The following is a 25405-nucleotide window of genomic DNA, read 5'->3' on the forward strand; positions in this document are numbered from 1 at the left end:
AAAACACGTAAACTCTTTACGACAAAAATGTTTAATACAGACATTTCTTCTTTTAACAACATAGAAAACTATTTGGATTAGAAAATGATTCTTCTACAAGGTTGACGTCGTCACAACACATTTAAGAACAGCTCACAATCACAGATGCATATTAACAAAAACCTACAAAATCTAAATCTCCAAAAGCTCTTAGGAATATGAAGGGGAAATTTCCATTTCATAGGAAAAAAAAAACAGGCACAGAGGGAGCATTTTTGTAAGAGTTGGAGATCAAAATATATCAAAGGTTTGTCATGAGACGGGGTATTTTCTGGGGGTGAGCGTAGTTGTTTTCAGAGGTTGGAAAGCAAAAAGCTGCACCCTTTGGTCCGTTTGAAAAGTCCAAGTTGGAACGAGCCTGACCAAACGCTGGTGCAGCCCTACAGCGCCTTACCCAACGTCCACCTTTAAGTCTACAAGCAGATCTCTGATCCGTCCTAGTTCTGAACCGGTTCATGTTTGGTTAGAAGTAATTAACCCCATTCTACTAAAACTCAAGACCTCCTTAAAACAACAACACATCCGGTTTTTCAATCATTAGGTGTCACATCATCAGTTCATGTTAGCTGGAAGTCTGAGTTTTTAGTATCGTCCTCTACGGTTGGATGTGGAGACGGCGCTGTGGACTGCGTCTACGAAGAGGCCCGCTTCTCCTCGTACGGAGACTCGTAGACCTCCATGGGTGGGCAGGTGCACACCAGATTCTGGTCGCCGTAGATGTCGTCAATCCTGGAAATGGTTGGCCAGAATTTGGTCTCGGGTCTTATGAAGGGCTGTTGAAAGAAAAGAAAAACATCCAAATCAGACTACATGAACGGTTCCAAGTTTAAGCTACATTTTCATTTATTCAGGGTAAATGAAGAAAGAAAAAAATCAGAATCCCAATAAATTTTAAATTACAATTTTAAATTTGTACTATAAACGTAATCTATTTTGAATCATTATCAATTAAATTAACTTCTTGACAATGGAGCCCGAAATAGTCCCACAGAAGGGAAATTCAGGAAACCATTATTTGCCATGCTCATCTTTCTGATTAGCCGCTTGTTAAATTTATTAAATTGATTTGCTCCTCGAGCTGGAAATGGAAAAGTTTCTGAATAGAAAAAGACCGAAGGAGCCATCTGTGGTGATTTAATAATGTCTGATGAGATTCATATAAAAAAATATTACATAATTTTTAACTGTGGCGGAAAATTGTATCTGGTAATATATTCAACATCATTTCTGACCAAATTTTCCATTGCCAACTAAAAATTAAAAGGTATGAGGAAGAATTTATGCCAAATTAGATATAACATACTGAATGGGAAATAAAAGTGAGGAGGAAAAAAAGGAAATTCAATGTTTCACATATTTTTTCTAGGGCCTTCCAAAGGGGGTCCCACAGCATGAAAAAGTGTTGATCCGCAGCTGCTTTGTAGTTTAGGCGTGTAAAAGTCAGTCCCAAATTTCTTCTTGGGTTGCATTCTCTCGGAGGTTCATCCGTTTATTAAACTCCAATAAGACAATTTGTGAATAAAACCCAAAAACTCCAAAGTAACAGGATTTAAACGGACTCTGCTACAGCGGTCAAAAACTTGCACGTCCTTCCGGGTTCAACACCTGCCTGCCTGCGCAAATAGTTTAGCCTACAGCCCCATCTAGTGACCAAACACGGGAAATACACACAAGAAGTCAATAGTTCAAAATTCTAATAAGACTTCCACTATCAAAAGAAAACAGTTCAATTTACAACAGCACCATTTGTACTGGTAAAACCAGGGTGGCTTGAAGCAAATTCGCTTTGTAAAACTAAAAAAAGTTTCCATATAATGAAAAAATAATAATAATAATTTTCAAACACTTTCTATAACCATGTCTTAAACATGAAGCAGTTCAGAAGTTCAATACTTTGTTTTAGGCAAGAAAAACAGACATTATGATGATAGAGCATTAAGGCAGTTCCACCAAAAAACAGAAGTATTTAGATTAATTTCAAAAAAATTCTAGAAAATAATAATTAAAAAAAATCTAGAAAACAACTTAAGGAAGAAGGTAAGCTTCCTTAACAGGAAGCTTTTGATTTTGAAACTCAGAAATGTCATTTTTTTCTAGAAAATTTCTGACATTAATCACAACATTCCTTAACATTAAACAACATTAAAACTGAAGTGTTTTTTGGCAGAAATTTACTCCTTTATTTTCCTACCTACAATGGCCCTAATACGCAGTCATATATTATAGCCTTACATAAGATAAGCATATAAACTTAAGTGTAACATAAAAAACTAGCTTTATTAATTAAAAATTTTAATAAAAGCTTATTTTGAAACTGAAAATGCTGTCATGTTTTTCTAATCATGGAGTCTTATTAAAATCAAAACTCTTGACATTTCCTATGTTTCGCCACTAGATGGAGACAAAGTTAGTTAAGTTTTGTTGAAATCGGCTTCAAATCCTTAAAGAAAAAATATTAAGCGGATGAGTTTATGTTGTTTTAAATTAGATTAACAGAGACCAAGCTTGAAGGACAGGTTTTCATTTTAATCCCCAGGTTGACAACGACACTCACCAGTGGGAAGGCGGCGTACTCCCTGGAGTATGGTCGGTCCCAGTTTGACGAGGAGATGCATGCCAGAGAGTGAGGAGCCATCTGCACAGACAACAGCAAAAAAAATAAAAAATGAAAGAAATAAAAGGGATAAAGTCTGAACTAAACACAGAGTTAGTTCACTTTTCCCCACAGGAAAAGTTCAAGAACTTTTCAAGCATTTTCAGTTTTCAAACTTTTCCAGCATCAAACCTTAAAGACAAAGATAAAAGTTTTAATTCACTATAACATGATATAATTTATTACTGTATTTAATCATGTCTTCTGATAGTATTCCACTTTCTATAGAAAGGAGAAGATGAACTAGAATAAAATAATTTTATGTTTTATAAAGTCTTAAACAGATCAATAAGTCATGAAGGCATTAGAAATAATAGATATTCATTTTTACTAGGTTTATGAAAATATCTGGTTTTAACTGTAAGGAACGTTTTTCAAATTTAGGCTATTAATCAAGCATCTAATTAAACTTTGCTACAAAACTGTGCAGTTTCAATGTCAAGCACATTCAAGGACTTAACCCAGAAATGAAGAACTCTCCAAACCTTGAAAACTCCTCATTGAATTTCAAGCTTTTTCAAGGATTTTAAGCACCCACACGAACCCTGTTAACATGTTTAATCTTTGCATTTCTTCCACTGTAATGCATCTTTTCTTCCATAATTTAATCAAGCTGGCGCACCTTGAGTGGGTTGATACGAGAGTCCATCCTTCCCTCTTCGATGTCTGCGATCTCCTGTCGGATGGCGAGCAGCGCATCACAGAACCGGTCCATCTCAGCCTTGTCCTCCGACTCAGTGGGTTCGATCATGAGCGTCCCAGCGACCGGCCAGGACATGGTCGGTGCATGAAAACCTGCACAAAAACAGCAACTTATCCTTCTGCACATGCACTATAGTAACATATGGGAAAATAATGTCCAGTTGATCTTACCGTAGTCCTGCAGCCTCTTGGCCAAATCGACAGCCTCGATATTTGCGGTCTTCTTGAACGGCCTCACATCCAGAATAAACTCGTGAGCAACAAAACCTGCCCAGAACAAAACAAAAACAACTTTTCCATTAAGACCTCGTGTGTCTCAAGGTCATTTATGTTTTTTGTGGACATGCTTTACCTTTCCTGCCTCTAAAGAGGATTTTATAGTGACCTTCCACCCTCTTAGCCATGTAGTTGGCATTGAGGATGGCAACTTCTGTCGCGTGAGTCAAACCCTTTGACCCCATCATCTAAGCAGAACAAACACAAGAGGCAAAGAGTTTAACTTTTCCACCTTAAACAAGTAAAAAGTTATTATTTTATCATTTCAGACAGACTCAAATCTGACACCATTAAAATCTAAAATAAGGTTGAAAACAACAAATTGAATCATAGACTCCCTCTACTGGATGATTTAAGTATTACAAATAAAACAACTGGCATGAAAACTGGATAAAACAGAAAAGGTTTTATCCTTTTCTGTTTTATCCAGTTAATTTGGCCGCTGAAAAGCGGCCAAATCTACCAGTTTGGCCGCTTTTCAGATATCTAAAAATACTTATCAATAGTATCTACATCGTCCGATATGAAACTCTTCTCAGCCGTATTGTGCGCCCCTAATGCAACACTGTCGATTTTTAGCTTGATATTGAAATTAAAAAGTTTCTAACGTTCTCCTTGATTTTGACTTTTTTTTTTTTATATATATATATATATTGAAGTTAAAAACTCAATCTCCAGCTCTTGATGACTGTTATCCTGTAGCTGTTAGATGTCTCTGCTTCATCTAACCTGAAGAAGCAAATAATTAATGAGCAGAACTTTGTTGAACTTGACTCAGTGATTTGATTCAAGTGTTTTGGATCAGGGACACATCCAAAAGTTACAGGATAGGGACCCTTGAGAACTAAAGTTCTGGACTCCAGTTTCCTGAATGTTTGGGCCAATCGGTGCCGACCTTGATGTAAGCCCACGAGATTGGAAGAATGGCGCTGGAGCCCCACGGCGCGGCGCTGATGGTCCCCAGAGAGCTGCTGCTGTTGACCGACTGCATGGGAACCACCGGGTGGCTGGGCAGGAAGGGGGCGAGGTGCGCCTTCCTGGGGGGGAAACAATTTAAAATAAGACATGAAACTTTTTGCACGAAGGGCCAAAAGCTTGAAGTTGAACGCATTCAAGGGCCAACATTTTCTATTTCCCCCCCCCCCAATTAAAAACCCACAGATATTATTGTGAATTCTCTCTTTTACCTGTAAATAAATCATGTTATGTTTTAGATCTCCCTTAACGTTTACAGTCACTTAACATTTTGGGCTTCCATTAATTAAGTCTATAAAATGCTTTTATTCTATTCCCAGTGACAAAAATAAGAATTTTCTTCTATGAACTTTGCCGTTTTTAGTCAACTGTAATATAATTCCTGCTCAAGTCTGTTTTTGAGTAAAAACTCGCTACATGTTTTTATGAGATAAAAAATTAATTAATCGCTTACTAAAATAATTGTTAGTTGCAGCCCTGATGTGAAGAATAAAGCAGAGAAATCCTCGCATTATCCTGACATAAACAGCAGTGAAAGGTTCTGATGGGACTCACACTCCGATGGGCCCCATGCCCGGTCCTCCGCCGCCGTGAGGGATGCAGAAGGTTTTATGCAGGTTCAGGTGAGAAACGTCAGAGCCGTAATCTCCAGGGCGACACAAACCCACCTGAAGCCCAAAGTTAGGACAAACTAAGACAAAAACTTTCATTCAAATTCAAATTCAAAGCAGGAGCCATTTCCAGATAAATCTGCGTCAGTTGGATAATTTGTTCTCTGGTGGTTCCCATTTTAAAGAGTGATTTAAAGATGTCCCATGGTAAAATAAATACACAAATTATACAAAGTAGACTAAAGTTTCATATTCAAATAAGTTAAATGCAATTTTAAAATGCAAAAAAAACAACTTATCAAGTATTATTTTGTCTAGCTTCTAGTACACTTGAATTAAGAGAAAACTAAATTACAAATAACTTTTTAGCAAGATTTAGGAGCTTGTTTTAGGTCAATAATTCAATAATTATTTGCATTGGCAGGTTATACCACTAATAAGGCGTTTTCTCCTGTTAAACGTGAAATGACAATAGAGAAAGTAATTTTTCATCAATATTAAGGAATTATTGATCTAAAACAAGCTCCTGTATCTCACTAAAAAGATACTTTCAATTAGTTTTCTCTTAATTCAAATGTACTACAATATTTGTACTGGAAACTAGATCAAAATAATTGGTAAAATTTTGTGTTTTTGCAGTGTAGCAGCAAATGAATTATTCTTTTAGCATATAAACTGATGATGGGTCCAAACAAAAAGTAAGGTTGAAACAAAAATAATAAAAAATGATTAAAATGTAACTGGATTTGATTCAGCTCTATGCTCACATCAATAACTTCTCAATTTTACTTAATTTAGTCAAGAGCCCTGTGCAGCGATCCTGCAGGAAAAAGCACCTGCAAATCCCCAAACTCACCATTTAAGTGGAAAACTTTTCCCCAAAATATCTAAAATATTAGATCAATAGCTAAAGCTCACTTTTATCAACCTTAAACCTAAAAGTTTGCAGTTCCCCACATCCATCAGAATCCAAGTTTTGTCTCCACAACAGAAAATCAGTGTACTCACCTGAGCGTTCATGTTGGCACCGTCCAGATACACCTGTCCGCCATTTTCATGGATGAGATCACAAACGTCTCGGATATTTTCCTCAAACACTCCAAATGTGGACGGGTACGTGATCATCATGGCCGCCAGGCTGGCCTTGTGTTTGTCCACCTGGGAGAGAACAAACCAACCAAAGACAAGTAAATATAATCACATTAAAATCTGCAGAAATCACACTTACTATCTGATCATCAAACAGGCCGACATAACAATCTGTAGAGTCTTTGTACTCAAATTTACACCAATAAGGTATTCAGCTTATTCTCGCTTCGCTTCATTACAATAAAAACTTGCTTTTAGACCAACACAAAGAAAGACAATCTAAGCCATATCGCCCATTTGTAATCTGACCAACATTAAAAAGCTCAAGGCGTTTGTTTGTAAGAAAGTCGCTGCATGTTGCTGTAAACTCTTTCCAAAGCTCTTTCTATGCATCTGTTGTCGACGCTCACCAGGGCCTTGAGGTGCGCCAGGTCGATGTTGCCGTCTTTGTCGACCTCGACCACCTGGACCTTCATGCCCGCCATCTGAGCGCTCGCTGGGTTGGTGCCATGAGCGGACTTTGGAATGAGGCAGACCTAAAGAGCCAAACACCAAGAACATTAGGAACATAATCCAACTTTCACTTGGTCAATTTACTTATTGATGACTTTTTTTTTTTTTTTTACACTGGCGTATTAAGGCTTTTTTAGTTAGAAATGTTTTGTTTTCTGCCAAAAAAAACTCGGATTAAAATTAATCTCAGAAAAAGAAAAAGAAAAAAAAACTTGGAAATATACGAGTTTTACGTGTCAAATATTTACTAAAAAAATTCACAAGTTTTGAGATTCATCTCAGAAATTTTCTACAAAAAAAACTTGAACATTTGAGAGTTTCAAATGTTGAATATTTTCTAGGAAAAAAAAGTTTTTTGATTAACTGTAGAAATTTCCAAGTTTTTTTTAAAGGTTTAATAAGTCATAAATTTTTGACTTTGTAAAGTTTTCTCTAGAAAATTTCAGGGATTAATCCCAAAAATTCTGCCTTCGGGAATTTCCATGTTTTTTCAAAAAACAAATCTGAGATTATTGACCAAATTTAAGTTTTTGGGGGGAAATTGACTCCTTTTTTCCTACTCATCATGGCCCCAATATGCCGTCATAGTCCAGTTTTGTGGGAACCATGTGTTGTATTTTTTTTTATTAGTCGAAAGGCTTTAAATATGGGCTGCTGAACAAAATCTAAACAAACTTTTCACATTAAAATTTTTAGCAAAAAAAACAGGTTTGGTTTTTCTTCCTGCAGTTCTCCTGAGGTTAAACTCTGCAGCTTGTTTTCCACTGCTCTGCTCTCAGCCCTAGTACTAATGAGTAACCTGCCTGTTGGCAGCTAATTGATTTCATCCCTTATTAGGACGACACTTCTGGCATTTTGCAACTTGGTCACAAAGACCAGCGGGGCGCTTAGACCTGCAGGTCGGCCAAAGTTAACAGACGGCCGGCTGGCGGAGTCTTAGAACATCCAAATATGGAGTCTTGAAGGTGGATGGCCTGTGGTTGGATCACATCGCTGTCAGCCCCTCTGTTTGCACTGTTGTCAGATTGGACCTTGACTGTTAGCAGGGATCATTTCGCTATCTAAGATGTACTCATGAGGAAGGAATTGAAAACAAAGGCGAAAGGAGAAAAAAAATCCCGCAGTCAGCCGTTCTTTAATCTGAGGCCGTTTTATCAGCGTCCTGTGCCGACTACAGTCAATCAGAATGCTGGGATTCTGAAGTCATACCCATAACATGTTAATCTGTGATGTCAAAATAACCTGCTGCAGAGGTCAACAGTAAATCTGACATTCAGGCTCTTGTAAAAAAATGTCCTTTGATAGCCATTAGTCAGCAGAGGTCAGCGAATCAGCACAATCAGAGGAACAAAAGGCGATCTTTGCACATCAGATATACACAATCATAAAACCTGCTTTAATTTTCAATCGTGCAACAGTTGATTAGTTATTTCTGCCTTACTTTAATCAATTTTGGTCTCTATTTGCATTATTTTGGGGAGTAAAATACAATGATAATGATGTTTTGATAAGACAACCGCTTCACATTCAGCTTTGTGCATCCAGTCCGTCACCAAGCTGCAGCCAGGAATCATCATCTCTGCAGAGATGTCTATCCTGGCTCTGCTGAACTTCTGAATGTTTAAAAGTTAGAAAAGCCTGAGACGTATTTGAAAGCCTTAATAAGTATTTAATCCCAGTATTCTCCAGATAATCCCACCGAGTTCTGTCTGGTTTGATGGGTTTTTCTTTCCATGATTACACTTACACTTCTGGAGTCTTCTCCCTTTGAGTTCAGGTAGGCCTTTATGGCAGCCAGGCCGGCGTACTCCCCCTGAGCGCCGCTGGAAAACACGGCAAACACACGACGGTCATGCATCTCACATTATACTTTATTCTGTCAAAGTCCAAAGAGCAGCATGTAATAGCAAAAGATCAAGAGGACAGAGGATGAACAACTAGCTCCATGATAAACCCTCTTAGCCAACACTGCTGATAACAGGTGGGTGTGCGCTTTATCAGGAGAAACATGGAAATGTATGAAGCATGTAGTTCCTCCTGTCTGACAGAAGAAAGCAGATATAAATAAGATTACTTTAGACTAAAAATCAGCAATAATGCATATTAAAATCAGTCTACCACATCTGCAAACTAGGCAGTGAGAGCTCTGCCTGCAATGTAAATTATTCAAGACGTGACTCAAAATATCCTAAGAACGTCCAAATCAATTATTTAAACTACATATCTGATCACAGCAGATGCATTTACCCCAAATGACTATGAAGTCAGGAGAAATACTAACACAGAGTTAGCAGAAAATGTAAGAAAGCTTGTATTTGGTTGATTACTTCTTTGTGGCAACAACAGTAGAAATAGATTTTATTCTGTCAGAAAAGCCTGCTTATTTACAACTGCTTTCATGTAGTGTCAATAGTGACAATTTTAATGCAAAGTTGCACTAAAAGGTCATGAAAAGTATCAGCTTTGCATTAAAAATGTCATTTACAGAATGTCACTTCATGAGCTTTTATGAAGGCTCCTTCGTGTTCATAACAGACGTTTTGAACAAATAAAGTCTTAGCTAGTCGGACTTTTGCATATTTGACATATTTTTTAATTAACCAACTTGGTTGCACTTTCCTCTGGACTGCAGTATTTTTTATAACTACACAGTGTTTATTTTTTTATTTTGCAGTGTTTATTTTTTTATAAAAACTGAATAAAAAATACTGCAGTGCAGTATTTTTTATTCTGTTTTTATATTCTATTTGCTCATATCGCTTGTCACTTTTCTGCTGTTACACAGAAATTTCCCCCATTAATGGACAGTAAAATAATTTTTGTTCTATTCAACAAATTTTTCTGACATGCAGACAGGATTTGGAAAGTTTTTTATGGGTGAATCCTCAACCTATAAAAGCATTTTCCTCACAACTGCTTCTCTATTTAAGAGAAGCAGACAATATTTTCAACAGCAAAGGATTTACTGCAGTGATGCACTATAAAAATAACCAACCCCAACAAGGTTCCTTACTTTATGTGCTTCAAATGTGTTTGGGAAAATGTATCCAGGTATCAGCATTAATCACTTTATCTTATCCCTTCTTATAAGAGATACAATAAAAAGATGCTAAATGTTACAGTAGCATCTTCATTGATGTCTCCTTAAAGCCTCTACATTCCCCAGCAGAACTTACAATACCGCTCTGATAATTTCCTAGATTCCTTCCAAATTAAAACAAAGTTTTTGTCTAAATGACCCATGTTTACAAGCGACAAAAAGCTGAGCAGGCATCACCTGTTCGGCTGGAAGGAGATCTTATCGTAGCCCGTCAGCTCACAGAGATCCTTCTCCAGCTGCCGGAAAAGTTTCTGGTAGCCCTCAGCCTGGTCCAGAGGCACGAAGGGGTGGATGTTGGCAAACTCCCTCCAGGTGATTGGCTGAGGGAGGAAAACACAGTAAGACGGCTGTAAAAGAAACAACCCAAATCAACTAAAACTAGGGAATTAAATCAGGAAACAGACTTCAATGTCTAATTAAGGAGAGAATCCAGTTGTAATACTAGATGCCCATTGGCACCACTGGTACAAATGTGTAAAAAGCCTGAAAAAAGGTGACATATCAAACTTACTTTAACAGGTTGTGGTAGATGTATGAAGAATTAATGATTTACAATATTTCATTTCTCTTTGGGATCAATGAAGTATTTTGAATTGAAAAGCATAAGTAGAGCCTCCTACACAACCAACCAGGATGGTGCAGGCAATTTCTGGATAATAAGTGAACAATAAAACACAGCCATTGCGCAGCACCTTCAGCAGTGCTAGAGTACTTGAGCTCTGTTTGGGTTGCTAGGTAACCACTGACTGTGACTCAACAGTGAGGTTTTTGAAATGGCTCATTTTCTAGACACCAAAAAACATCCCTCTAATTGACAAAAACAGAAAGTTGGATATTGTTGAGAGTTTGGGATGTTTTTAGAGGTAGTAGAAACCCAAATGGAAGTATAAAACCATGCAAAGGTTTAAAAGAAACTGACCTCTATATCACCTTGGCAAGACATTTGGACTTTAAAAATAAAGAATACAATTTTTAAAATGCTTAAATTGCATTTAAGTATTTTAACAAGTATTAATTATTTTTGTGAATAATTGTCAATAATTAAGATAATTATTCACAAAAATATGATTTTTTTCATCCCAGAATTAATATACTCAAATTAAAAGCTGTAGTTTTCTAAATTGTCCATGTAAACTTATGCCACTGAGATAAAGCAAACTCACCATGAGTTCAGATGAACTGTTGAGCTTCATAGTGCAGGAGCCCTAAAGACAAAAAAAAACCTTTAAGCCACCATTAGAAAATATATTTTATGTACTTATATCCAAGCAAAAATAAGTTTTAAGACTTACAAGTGGTATCATGCTGTGCACCAAGGAAATGTCTTTGTTTTCCAGCCGCTTCATGTATCGAACTATATTTGTCTCAGAGTGATAGCTGAATAAATGAAGAAAAACACAAATATGTAAAGGAAATTAGGTCAGTCAAAATTCAGCTGCACTAAGCCAAACAGTCTTCATGGAGATGGATGACGAAGCGCTTTTCCTCATATCTCAGTGACTGTAGAAAAATAAACGGACTTGGACTTTATGGCTCCAATAAAGATTATATGGTCCAGTTTTAGAAACCAGGGGAGACATGCAGGAGCAGCGTTTGATCAGCCGTTTCGTTACAACCACAGAGTGGCAGAAATCCCTTTAACTCAGAGCACCGTACTAAATCTACCTCACAGGGACTTAGCTTCAGCTCACTTCTCCCTTTGAAAATATAAACTCCAGAAATTTTTCTATGAAAATATGCCAGCAACACTTCTATTTAAATGACTTTAACATCAGAGGTGCTTGAAGAAAAGATTAAAATGTTGCAAAAGTAAAAGAACCACCAAAAAAAAAAACAGTGATCACATTTTGCAAAGGTACTCACATGCCTTAAACTTTTCATTTTATAACCACAAACTTCAATTTATGTTATTAGTATTTTATACAGCACATAACAGCTGGATTTATAAAGCGACAATATTATAGAAGAACTCAGGTTACCATTTCAGGAACTTATGAAAGAAATGTGTTTGCACCGGATTTTATTTAAGAGTATCAAAAGTCATAACTATACATGAACGCCACTTTTTTTTTTGGTGAAAAGCTTAAAAAAAAACCACACTACAAAAACGCAAAATCTTATCAAATATTTTGGCCTAGTTTCTAGTGCAAATATCTTAGTACACTTGAAATATGAAAAAAATAACTTACAAGTAACTTTTTAGCAAGAAATAGGAGTTTGTTTTAAGTGAATAATTAATTCATTTTGATGAAACAGTCACCGTTTCAGCCAAAGAGATGAGAAATTAAAACAAATAAATACAAAAAAATGTAAACTATATACACATTAAGGTAGGAAGTTATTTTACAGTGTCTCATAAAAGCAGCAAAGCTGTAAAATTATACTACATCTTAGTCACCGTTATACTACATCAGTCACTGTGTCATCCAAAGAGACACCCAGCTGTTGTCAGAGAGGCGAGGCGAAATTGTTTTCACTTATGACACGACATTTTCCCCATGTTACAAGTGAAATAATTGGCCCGTGGTACCGGTACCTTCTCCATGAATATTAAGGAATTATTCACTTAAAACAAACTCCTACTTCTTGCTGAAAAGTTACCTGTAAGTTATCTTAGTCTTTTTTGAAGTGTACTAAGATATTTTCACTAGATTCTAGACAAAAATATTTAACACTGTTTTTTCACTGTATGCATCATCCTCCTTTCACTTCTGTCACATAAAATCCCAACAAAAAACATTAAAGTTTGTGTTTGCAAAGGGACATAATGTGAAAAGGGTCAGGGGGTGTGAACATTTCTGGAAGCAACAAGCGAACTGATGTCCAACCTGTTGAAGACTTGGTGAGTGAGGAACTTGCTCGTCCTCTTAAAAGGACTTCCTATGATTCCCTTCACTCTCTCCCCCATCTTTTCAGCAATCAATTCCTGCAAATTATATTTTAAAAAAATGTAATTAAAAAAATCACATTAAATGTGCTCAACTTTAAGTGCATTTTGTAAGGAGATGGGATTATAAACACATATCTCTATAGAATGGAAGAAAAACAAATACAATTTTAAGTTTAACGTACAGCTGAAGATTCACAACCAAAGACCCAGAGCAAGTCATCCAAGTCCCTTTCAGTCACCGTTTCATCCAAAGAGACACCCAGCTGTTGTTGGAGAGGTGAAAAATTAAATCAAAATACAAATAAAACACAAACGTTACACACATTAAAGTAGGACATTATTTTACACTGTTTCATAAAAACTCCAAAGCTGTAAAATTATACTACATCTAACTCTCTTTGCACATCTCATACAAACTCAACACCACTTCATGAAGACGATACACTAAGAGATGTTTGCCATTTTTCTGGTTTACCGCCTTCTATCCAAATTACTTGTTTGTTTCTTCATTTCCTTGCAAGCCAACGTTTGGTTTTCATGCATTTGCATATTTAGATTAACAACAGTTATAAATGTATAGGTTCTTTGCTGCTGTTTTCATTCAACAGTTGCAATTTTGACAGATTGAAGGAAACAAATTATGTCACTTTTTTGTACATTCCAGTAGTATTATTACAATCCACCCTCAGACTAAACTGCCTTTTACAATCATGATGATGTCATGTCAACTATAATTTCCTCCATTCGTTGGAACATCAAATCCTAGGAGCAAGTTGAAACCAGAAACCTTTCTGACTTCTAATGTGTTTGGTATTCAGGTTTGTTCCCCCTCAGTGACTAAACAACAATTATTCCTGCTAAACCTCATCGCCTTTGTACTTTCAGAAAAAAACAAAAAAAAACACCCAGGCACTCACCACTCCCTCCGAATAGACACGCAGGTTTATCTGCCTCTGCACGGCTCTCTCCAGGATGTCTTTGGCAGCCACGCTACAGTTTACCTTCAGGGTATCAAAAAACATGTCGCTGTGCAGCCGATGGCCCGCTCTCTTGAGACCTGAAACAGAGAGAAGAAATGCTTAGTTTGATGCTCATAAAGATGCTCCCCACTCAGTAGCTTTAAAGGAGGGGAAAAAAAGAACTATCAAAATGGCGGCTGATGAGTTCAAACATGTAAAAAAAAAAAAAACACCCCCAGAAGTTGGAATTCTGAATTGGAAAATCAGAACCTTACTTGGGCTAGACAATAAATCAAGAACAGTATATATATATTTATTAATATCAATAGATAATACATCCAATAGAATATTTAATATATAGAATATTCACTGAACTCCGATCCAGAACCGCACAGCATTCTGGGAGATGTAGAGGAAAGGCTGCTCAACCTCTCACAGCTAGCTAAGCAAAGCTGGTGGAATCAACTGACTCACTCACTCTTTGGTTACCTAGCAACTCACTCACTCTCTGTTACCTAGCATCAACCTGCTTGGTAACTTAACACTGTGCCTCATAAATGCTCAAAAATAGACAATGGCAGGGAGTGAAAATTGTAAATAAAACAAGAAAGGCCACATTACCAGTTTGGTAATATTTCAGATATTTCAAAACAAAAAATTAAACAACAAATATACTGACCATTATAAAATGTTTCTGTCATGACACTTTTTTCAGTCATATTGTCCAGCCGTAAACCTAAGTTCAGATTCAATATGGCTGAACTTAAAAAAAAAAAAAGTTGTGTGAATTAACTTTTTGTTAGTTTATAATTTTTATATGCGCCGCACACATTGTACAGGACATAGAATAGAGGGGCGAATTGTCTTTTGTTAGAGGTTAACAGAAAGAGTCAAGACCGGTTCTTCCAAGACCGCTCCCTCCAGTGCAAAGACAAATGCTGAATGTTTAGAACCTCAGATCAATATCAGAAAATATCAACAGTAAAACTGAATTTAGGCTTTTGATGAAATGAGCCTTATTTTTTTTGTTTTCATCAGATGCTGGTTCAGTGAGTTTTGCACGTAGAGCGGTGATGCCGATATCGATGGAAAGAGCAGAGTTTGCACCTTAATTTTAAACCGTTGCTTGTGTGGCTGAGACAGTACTGCAATACCGTTGCTGTTTTTTACCAGGCAGATTTTGCATCCATTTAGCTTTTTTTTTTAGCTGCCAAGTGTTAAAACTGGGTGTTTGTCACTGTAACTTACTTTTCCTTGTATCCGCTGTAGATGTAGTAAAACTAGATGTCGTCTCGCTCACTTCGCATGTGGTTAATCCTGGCAGTGGACAAAATTTACAGGTTGTCCGGTGTTTTTTCTTTCCCTTTAAGATTCTTTACGTTTCTAAAAAGCAATTATAATAATTTTCTGTGGTCAGGTTGCAGGTGTTTGCTCAGAATGTGAACATGCACACACTCTTTTTAAAAGGGGGGACATATTGTTCAAAATTCACATTTTGCATGCGTTTTTGCAAAAACGCATACAAAACAACCAAAAGCCAATTTTTTGTGTCTGAAAAATGCCCCATTTAAAAAACCTTTTCAATGCAATATCACAAATCATTAATCACTGTCCCTCACCTAGCAACCGTAGCAAAGCCAGTTACCTAGCAACCCAAGCTGAGCTCCAGGATATTTGGTCAGCTGGTTAATTTACTATTGTATGGGCTGTGCAACGGCTGCGTTTTGTAGTTGATTTTCCATTCAAAAACCACTTGCTTTATTCTTGTTGGTTGTGCAGGAGGCTCTACTTCTGCTTTTCAAAGATGTAGAGTTGTACAGAGCCATTTTGAAAATGGCTGTTTGCGACCATTTCTGTGTGCGAGTGTAAACATTGAGTTTGGGGGCGTGGCCAGCAGCAGCTTATTTGGATTTAATGTGACAAGAGGCCCTAAGACATCTCATTATGAAACCAGTTCAGAACAGGCAGAATTGAGCAGATTAAAATTTTATTAGTCAAGAATTATTTTGTGCAAAAAATGTGATGAACATGCCTTGTATAGATGGATGGACCTATCCTAACTTGTTCAAGAAAGAAAATAGGTAACTTTAAAGCAAAGGACCAAATGTCATCTGGTGTTGTAAACATTCACATGCAACAAGTTTCTGATCATTAGCAACAAAAACATTATATTTTTTCTGAGATGATTGGATGAAATAGTTTCAAACCGAGACCAAGATCAAGACCAGAAAAAAAATGTAAAAAATAAATCAGCTCTCGCCTCCATCCCTGGAGGTTAGCGCCACAGAAACAAACAAATCCTACTGGTTTCATGCCTTGCAGCCAACTTTTCTGTAACATTTACAAACTCCAAGTATCGACTTTCAAGACAAAGGTGAGCCCAGAGGAGTTAAAAAAAATGAACAACTTAACTCTGCTGTTGAATGAATGAGCACAAGCTGCCAAAGGATGCATTACACAAGAACATTGACCTTTGTTTTATCAGAAACGACGCTAAAAGACAAAACAAGGGGGGAAAAAAAATTGACAATAGCTCCCAGTAAGAACAGATGCTGATGATTGTAAACCAGGAAAAATAGTTTTTCAGGCACTTGAGGTTCAAAACCGGCGGGATTTACAAATCATTGCGTTCAATACGTAGTACCAGCAGTGTTTCAGACTTTCACATGGCTGTTCAGTACCACGTTAATGTAATTAGATAAAAAGCTACAAAAGAGCAAATAATCTATTTTTCTTTGTTTAATAAGCCAGTCGGATATATACGGTCGGTGTCAAATCTCAAATTATTCCCACTTTGAATTCTGACTATTAATTTCTTCCATCCATATAAAGTTATTTCAACTTCTGAGTAGTCAATCAAGCAGTGCCAAAAGATACAAATATTTCCTTTTCCAATGACCATCGAGCTGGACACCAACTTACCCATAACCCTGGACAAGCAGGTATTGATGGATTGATTGATTAATGGAAAATTGAGAGTCCAACTCCAATGGCAAGATGGTTTTAAAATCTCCATCAGCATGGCAATATTTGGAAAATTCTGTATTTCCTAAAACTATAGCTGTTATAAGTTTGAGAATCATTAGTTTGGACAGGTTGTGAGTTAGTTACTTAGCTTAAGATTTAAACTCCTGTATTTTTGAAGAAATAAAATTGTTCGAAAAGCTCAAACAGGTGAAAAGTGATCACACAGCCTGAATTTGAGATGCTTCATCGTGAACAACTTGTTGATTCCAACGTGGCAAAAATTTAACAAACCAGGACAACAACCACCATAAGAATCCAAATAAAATGCGACATGAGCCCAAAATACTGTCTCAAAGTCTGTTTTTAAAATATATGTTGGGCTTTGACTAACAAATAAACTCCAGTTTCATTATGAAGTAAACAAATCTCACTGACTGATCAGATTATGCTTTCATTCTTCATTACAAAGCTGCATTATCACTTCACAGCTGCATCGACTGAATCTTTGACAAAAATTTATACCAAATCACTTTAATGGTTTACCCTCCAATAAAAAAACTCAATAGGAACTTTGAAAATCTTTATGGTGAAACACAGAAACTTGGATTCACAGCAAAATTCTCACAAACTCACTAAAATAAACTAAAACGTCAATGTTTCCTAATAGTATCTAATCAATTTTCACAGCATAACTAAACCACTGCAGTAAGAAATTACCTTCAGCAAGGATCAGAGCAGCACTGTGTGTCCTCTCAGCAATGTGTTTAAGTCCTTGAGGGCCGTGATACAGGGCATACATGGCTGCCATGTTGGCAAGCAGAGCCTTCAAGAAATAAAGAGATCATTTGCAAGCAAAATACAAAAATGTTAACCTTTGTGTAAAAAATTTTAAGCAAGGTTGAACAAAAGTGAGTGCGGTCATACTTGTGCGGTGCAAATGTTGCTGGTCGCCTTGTCTCTGCGGATGTGTTGCTCTCTGGTCTGCAGTGCAAGACGATACACTTCCTTCCCTGCTGCATCCCTGAAATTATTATTATGTTTTTTTAATGCTAAAATAAAACCAGACGTCTTTTAAAAGCCGATTTAAAAGTCAAGGTTGATTCTCACCTGGTGACTCCAACCATTCTGCCAGGCATCATCCGGACCAGGTTGTCCTTAACGGCGAAGAAGGCGGCGTGTGGGCCACCGTAGCAGAGTGGGACCCCAAACCTCTGGGAGCTACCCAGTGCAATATCCACTCCGAACTCTCCAGGGGGGCGGAGAACGCAGAGGGCAAGCAGGTCAGTGGCACAGCAAGCCAGGGCCTGAGGGGAAAAAAAAAAAACACCACATGGATTCAGACAGAGCCATTGTTGAGCAAAATAAAAACTCTTTTGTCTGTAGGGGTCGAACCAAGAGGGTTCCAGTGGAGATTTTTTCAATCTGGAAGCCAAAACTTTCAGATTTAATTTGAGAAATTCCTCACTGCTTCTTTACTCCATTTCAAACAAAACCTCACTATGAATTTAAGTGATAAATGGGTTCAAAAGTTCTTTTACACTAGAGTCGCACTGCTCATAGCGGACATACATTCAGAACGGTAGGTAACCAGATGCTGAGTGCCCAAAGGTACATCCACTTGTAGACGGTGAGAAAGTTGGGACAAACAATTTTCAGATTGCAAGACAACGTTTCTTCCCAGTGTGCCACAGGCATCCCATCTAACTTCAAATTATGACAACAGACAGAAACGTCTTAGTAAAACAAAATAAGAAATACAGTCCAGAAACACACAATTTATACTATATTCTCTTTCCAAACTAATCAAGATATTAAAGATATTTCAGTTCAACTCCAAACGGCATATCTGTGACCCAAACACAGCTAGTAGTCACAACATAAATACCCTTTAAAATATACATGTGTGTCATCGGCGTAAAACTTAATTATTCTGTTTAAATCCAGCCAATTTAGACACTTTTACACTGACAAGAAGAAACAAACCAATGATTTCTCTTTGCAACCAGTCACCAGACTCCTTTCACGGGATAAACCTGTGGTGTTTTATGTGGTTAAAGCGTTCTCACCCCTCCCTTGTGAGCTCTGTCCACAAGGGCAGTGAAGTCCTCCACCCTGCCATCAGTATCTGGATACTGGAAGAGCACACCGCTCACATCCTTCCCACTGAAGTCCATCTCATGAGGCAGCTTCAGAACAGTTTTCACTCCAATGTAGCTGCAAACAGAGAAACAGAGGTAGATTTTTGGTGTCCAAACCTTTTGCACAAAGGGCCAAAATCCCCAAGTTGAAAGCATTCAGTGGCCAACGTTCTCCCCCGCCCCCTCAATTTAAAATCAATAAATATTATTGTGAATTCTCTCTCTTTTACTTGCACAACAGTAAATAAAACATATAGTGCTTGGCCTCAACTCTATGAAATGTTTTTAGTTTATTCCTAGTGACAAAAATAAAAATTTTCTCCTACAAACGTTGCTGTTTTTAGCCAAATGTAATGGATGGGTGTGCCCAAGTCCGTTTTTCAGTAAAAACTAGCAAGATGTTTTTATGAGATAAAAATCAAAGCAAAAAAAAAAAAAAAGTAACTGAAGAAAAATTTACATTTTCAGTTTGAGAAGATAAAAAAAAACAAACACAAATAATTTTGGAAGGCCACTTTTGTGCCATTCTTGAATTGCAGACGCACAAAATTCATCCAAGGGCCACAAATGGCCCCCGGACCTCATGTTGAACACCTTTGAGGTAGATTTAATGTTTAGGACTCCTGACATGATAATGAGTCCAGTTTAGTTTATTTGTGTAGATTTGTGCAACAAGGCACCTCAAAGTTCTTTATAAAACCATCATGCAGTCACTAATTGTGATCGTATAATTAAAGTTTCTTTTCTATTTGCTTGTACTTAGCTGTTTTCAAACAAGTAAATAAAGGTTTATAGGACATACTTGGCTCTGGTCTGCACCACTGCAATGGTCTGAGGATGGCAGCGCGGGTCAATGTAGAACGTTCGTCTTTTGTTCTGTCTGTGGGAAACAAAACCAACCAACTGAAGCATCCATAACCAAACCAACCATTAATTTTTAATGCAAGTCATAAAACTTTGTATTCTGAGTATTTTTAAGTTTTCCTACAGGCTGGAGTTTGTCTACCTGTTGCAGAGCTGCATGGCTTCTGCAGCCGCAGTCCCCTCATCCAGCAGGGAGGCGTTGGCGACAGGCATGCCTGTGATGTCACAAATCATCGTCTGATAATTGAGAAGGGACTCCAGGCGGCCCTGAGAGACCTCAGGCTGGTAAGGCGTGTACTGAGTCACCCTGAGGACAAAGACCGGCTGTGAATCAAGTGAACGAGTTCGGACACAAGGACAATAGGCCAAAGTTGCTGTTAATCAAGGGAGCGGGACGGCCAGAGGAATGCATTGTGCGTCTCCTCATGGCCAGGGGGTTTGGATAAAACATGGCTGGCTTGGATTTGGCCACATGAGAATCTTGCCAAGCAGAAAGCTGGACAGAAGTACCTCACCTGCTTTAACATGAGGCAAATCACAAGACCTCTGATTGAAGGCATGTTATGCACGATTAAACTTCAGTAACCCAAACTTAAATCAATTAGTTATTCGTGATCACAAGACAACCGCCTCACGGGCCTTCCTTAAGGTTTCTCTGGTCGTCTGAGGACACTCACCAGCCGGCATTCTCCAGAAGATTACGCTGGATGGGCGGCGGCACCGAGCAGTTGTAGTAACCCATACCGATGTAGGACCTCCAAACTTTGTTCTTTGACGCAATCTTCTGCAAAGCCTCCAGAACCTCATTTTCACCTAAAAAAAAATATATATATATATATATATATATATATATATATATATATATATATATAAAAATAGTGGTTGCACATCTTCTGCCAAATATCATGCCCATGTCACACAGCACAGCAAATGAGGGCATAGATTTCTATTAAAAAAATATACTGTACATCTGTTGGTTTTATACAGGAGCACTAATGTTACAATATTACATTTTATTACTCATTAACCTTAAAACCAGAGTTGGGTAGTAATAAGTTACATTTACGAGTATTCTTGCTACACTGTACTTTTTACTTTTACTTGTAATTTTATTATGAAGTATTTATACTCTTACTTACTTAGACTTAGTTACTACTTAACTCTGACACCAACATTATACAAAACCAAAACTTTTTGGTCAACATGTGGAATACGGTGCTTTAATCAGAGGAATCCATAGCTGAATATTTTTTAGCCTCCAAACAAATGCCAAATGTATTTGAAAACATGATTAAATCCAGGTACTCTGAAGTCTTATAATAATAATGCATTTTATTCGTCAGAGCCTTTCAAGACACCCAAAGACACTTTACAACATTAAACAATAAATCACACTTCTTTGTGTATCCTAAATCAATGTTTTTCAGGTGAATTATTTGTTTTCGTGAGGCTGTAGTCGCTCTGTCATAAACTCACAGTCATAAAGTTACTTGAAAAAGTAGCAACAAATAGTTCTTATCACTTTCATCAGAAATATTGCGGTAAAACTTTAAGTCCAGGTGAGTCCAAATCACCCATTCTGACTGAGGGATCCTGAAAAATCTCCTGTTTCTAAAGTAACAGGGAACCATCTGCTGGTGTAGTATCTACATCTACCACATCTACATGCAGCAATCAATCATCCACTAACAGATGACACCCATGGCTTCTTTCCCAGTGTTGCTTTGCTTTTTCTGAGACATCGTCGGGAAGTTTCTTCGAGTGAACGACCCGCCTTGGATTCCTCCGGCCTTCCCTGCTGCCTAGCAACTACAAGGAAATGGACAATACCGCCCAGCTGCTCCAAAAGCCCCGACTACTTTTAGAAAAGAAATGCAAGAAACTACTCCTCCGTGGTGGACAACTGGATATTTACAGCTTTTATTTAAGAAAAAAAAAAAAAAGAAAAAGAAAAGGAAGTTCACATTAAGCTCTGCAGATTTATATCCAAACTAGAATGAGACATTTGTATTTTTTTTTTAATAAGTGGATGCTCATTTTGTCAAACTGCTTTCCAATGCTTCCAGAGTTTTGCAGGGCATAATAAAAAGCCTGATTCAGGAGCGTCCAGGAGGGCTATTGTTGCACAGAGAATCCGTAGCTGGATTTGCAAAGCAAAGCCCTTGAAAGCTGAACAAGCAGAAAAACCGGCACAGCCTCCAGTTTTCTCCTTCAGCTTGGTTTGCTGTGTTATGAAACCTGACAGATTCAGGATGGGCCAGAGCAGGTTGACTTGGTCACTAAAACTAAATTTAAAAAATCCAAATAAAATTCTGTTTTAGCCACGTCTATAAACTTACTAAAACATAACAGAGACTACTCGGAGGTGGGCGTTGCTGGAGTTTGATATTTTATCATTTGTGACCAATTAATTCACACCTAGTAAATCTTTAATTGAAAATGTTTTTCTGCATTTTTCCAACTCAAGTTATAGCTATGCCTTTGTGCACAGAGTCAGATTAATTTGTAAAAATAAATAAATCTATAAAAAATGTATAAAAGATAAATAATTTTTCCAAAATAGTAACATTTTTTTACTATATTGTTCCTAAAACTGAAAGTACTTTTAAATGACATGCCAGAGAAAATGTTCTAGGCTGTAAACGTTACCCGCTCCCCCACCTGTTTCTGTGCACTCCTCCTGGTCAGCTGGCTAAAAGAACACTGCTGCACTTTATCTCTGCTTACATGGAAGATAAATTAAGACGCATGAAAATATTTCCATCCAAAAACCACAGACTGTCTGAGAAAAAGAGAACAGCAATAAAGAATAATACTCAGCGCAATAAGCAATTAAAAATTAGAACTACATTAAAAAGTGATGGTGCTTTTTGCTACACATCAAAATGATAAAGACAAAAAACATCATCAATAAATATAACTTTTTTTACGGTTTTTAAGCGGAATCAGAATTTTTTTTTTTCTAATTAAAGCATTTAAACAGTTTTTTGTAAAATACAAAAAATAAAAAGTCATGATACAATAAAAAAAGGAAACTGTAGTATTTATAAGCATTGTTGCCAAACAGACCAAAGAAAACCTTCCTGTCACTAAAATCAAAACTCTAATCGCATATAATTATAAAAAATTATGTGACAAGTAAACAAATTAATACATTCAAAAATGATTTTTTTTAAAAACACCACCTACTTATTCTTGTAAAAGAATTTAAAAATTTTGGACAAAAAATTATTTGGGTCATTATTTTAGAAAGTAGACAGTATTGAATATTAGTGATTTATTGCTTTTTATGCAGCCAATTTATTTTGAGAAATTCCCACAGGATGATGCTGCCAACAGCATGTTTGGCAGCTCTTGGCTTCTCAAAGCTCTAATAAGAGTTACAACATTTAATTTCCTTTGGGAACAATAAGTATGTATGAATTGGCAAATTGGCTCAATGTTTTTTCTGCTTCATGTGCCCAAGACTTCTGTGTACATTAATTTAAGTATTTTATTTCTCATGGATAGTTTTAACCTCATTTTCAAATTCTATGTATTATTTTATGGCATTAAAGTTGTTTTGATCAGAACTCAATGGCAGACGATTTGGTTACATTTATGTATTTAAAAAATCATTAATTTCCTCATCATTTTAAAACAAGATAATGGACAAAATGTTGGGCTTCTCATAATGTTTCACTTCCTTACAAAACAAACTTTTGGAAATAAGCTGCATCCTGACGCAGAAACACGGAGCAGAAGAGGAGAGAAAACATCGAGGTCAGTCTGTGAAGCAGATCACACTGAAGTCACCTTATTAGGAACCCCCTCGGCTGTGATGTAATGTGAACGCTGCAACCAGATTAAACTGGACTTGGGACCGGAGCTCAGGGCTAAACTTTACACTCCAGTTGCCATCCTATGAGCATCGGCTTCCCATCAGGAGATTGGTGCTGCTCGCCGAGTTTCGCAAAAACAACTCCTAATATGTTCAAAGGAAGACTTAACACACAATAGAGGTGCAACCTACATTTCAGCCACTCACTTGGCTTCATTGGATGAGGGGAGACTGAGCCGTGCACAGTAACTACTGCTGACTGAGACAAAGAAAACTACCATTTTCTGCCTGTGAGAAACTCGAAAATGTTCAAAGATTTAAAATCCAAAAAGGTGGAAATGTGGTGAAATAAACCAAAACTTACAGATTGGATCATCCATCTTCAAACTGCGCTGAATACGGATGGAGGATGGAACTGTGTTTTCGATCAACTGGGCGACTGACTGCGAACAAAAGCATTTCAATGAATTAAAGGCGCGCAATAAATAAAGAGTGTAACTTAATGCTATTAATATGAAAACCCAATAAATATGATCAAATGGATAATCTTACCTCGAGTCCCAAAACATCCAGCATTTCTCTCTTCTCCCTCTCACCTGGACCGATGTGCCTCTCTGCAAAGTCATCGTGCCGGGGTAAAATCCGCTCGATCTGCCTGGACGAGGCGGCTGCAGACGTCCTCAGACCCCGGGCTCCTGCTCCTGCTCCTGCTGCCGCTGCTGCTGCTGCTGTTGTTAGGGACGCTGAGCTGCGCTGGAGCCGGATCCTGCTCTGAAGTTTCCAAACCACGCGGCTCCTGTCGCTCAGATGCCTGCACGGTGCGCTCGGATGCACCGACTTGGCCACAAAGACCCTCCAAGACTTGGCGCAGCTCTGCATCTCCGACTCAATGTGCCGAAAAAAACCCAGCGAAGCTCTATTATTCTCCTCCTTTCCCCTCAGAAGAGGTTCCCTCCACTGTGCGGGGAGATACGGCACACTTTATACTATTGCACAGTTGCACAAGAGCGGACCAATCAGCGCGGAGATGCTGTGTGACGTAGTGACGAGCCCCAGCAAAACAGCTGCTAAACTTTCTCACGTGCCAACCCCCAATGACCAAAAGAAGAGGAAAGAGGAAATGTGTAGCTAAAGTGACCTTTGAATCTGATTTCGGTCTAAAGTTCTCCTGGACTTTGGTGCGATCACTGATGCTAATAAATGCGCGCAAATGGGATTTTATAGCGCCAACTGACAGATTTCCATCACCTCATAATCAAGGGGCGGGAAGTTAGGGCAATTAAAAGGACGTCTGACTTAAAAAAGGAGAAACATTTTTTATTTAAGTAGAAGAGGCCCCTGTCAATAAAAAAAGAAATAATATGGTTGTTTTAAATTGTTTTCGGCAATAAAAGTTAAGTCTTACTACTCCCAGACTAAAAAGCAAAGCATTCATATTTACAGAACACCCCCGTTTGTGTATGAAATGGTTTGTTCCTGCTTTAGCGAACTTGACGGTGACCGTGTTTAGCAGCGGTCAGTAAAAGACAAAAACGATAGTGGTTATAATTATGCTGCCACTAGAATTTTAAAGACGAGTTCAAAAAAAAAAAAAAAAAAAAGAAAAGTAAATAAAACACAAAGGTGTCAGTTTGTAACCAAGTTTTTCTATAAGATCGTTGATTAAACTAGTTATAAGCTATATGGCTTTAGTAAGCTAGCTCAGCTAAAAGGTTAGTAATCAATATAGTCTAAGCAACTCCTGTAGAAAAACTGGATTAGAAACTTTGTCTTTCTTTTATTTTCTTTCCTTATTTCTCTCAACTAGGA

At 37.5% G+C, this 25405-nt stretch overlaps 1 protein-coding gene across 2 annotated transcripts; it reads right to left on the bottom strand.

Annotated features, from left to right (window-relative positions):
* Nucleotides 1-15: 15 nt before the first annotated feature.
* gldc (glycine dehydrogenase (decarboxylating)) lies at nt 16-24570 on the bottom strand. Of its 2 annotated transcripts, XM_008418027.3 has the most exons (26): nt 24149-24570; nt 23961-24039; nt 20454-20589; nt 19919-20083; nt 19715-19792; nt 18841-18988; nt 17882-18078; nt 17699-17795; nt 17492-17597; nt 15056-15124; nt 13766-13905; nt 13031-13111; nt 12787-12884; nt 11251-11335; nt 11122-11163; nt 10136-10278; nt 8606-8681; nt 6756-6881; nt 6265-6414; nt 5201-5313; nt 4566-4707; nt 3747-3858; nt 3566-3661; nt 3315-3487; nt 2594-2674; nt 16-812 (listed from the first exon to the last, which is right to left on the bottom strand). In XM_008418027.3, exons 1-26 carry the CDS (start codon nt 24473-24475, stop codon nt 672-674), a joined length of 3201 nt encoding a protein of 1066 aa, XP_008416249.1. In that variant the 5' UTR covers nt 24476-24570; the 3' UTR covers nt 16-671. The 2 variants fall into 2 exon arrangements, with proteins under 2 accessions (XP_008416249.1, XP_008416250.1); XM_008418028.3 differs by lacking the exon at nt 15056-15124 and having other exon boundaries at nt 24149-24569.
* Between the last annotated feature and the right edge of the window lie 835 nt (nt 24571-25405).

This window comes from Poecilia reticulata, chromosome 9, assembly GCF_904066995.2.
Source record: "Poecilia reticulata chromosome 9, P_reticulata-male-v2, whole genome shotgun sequence".
Taxonomy (NCBI): Eukaryota; Metazoa; Chordata; class Actinopteri; order Cyprinodontiformes; family Poeciliidae; genus Poecilia; species Poecilia reticulata.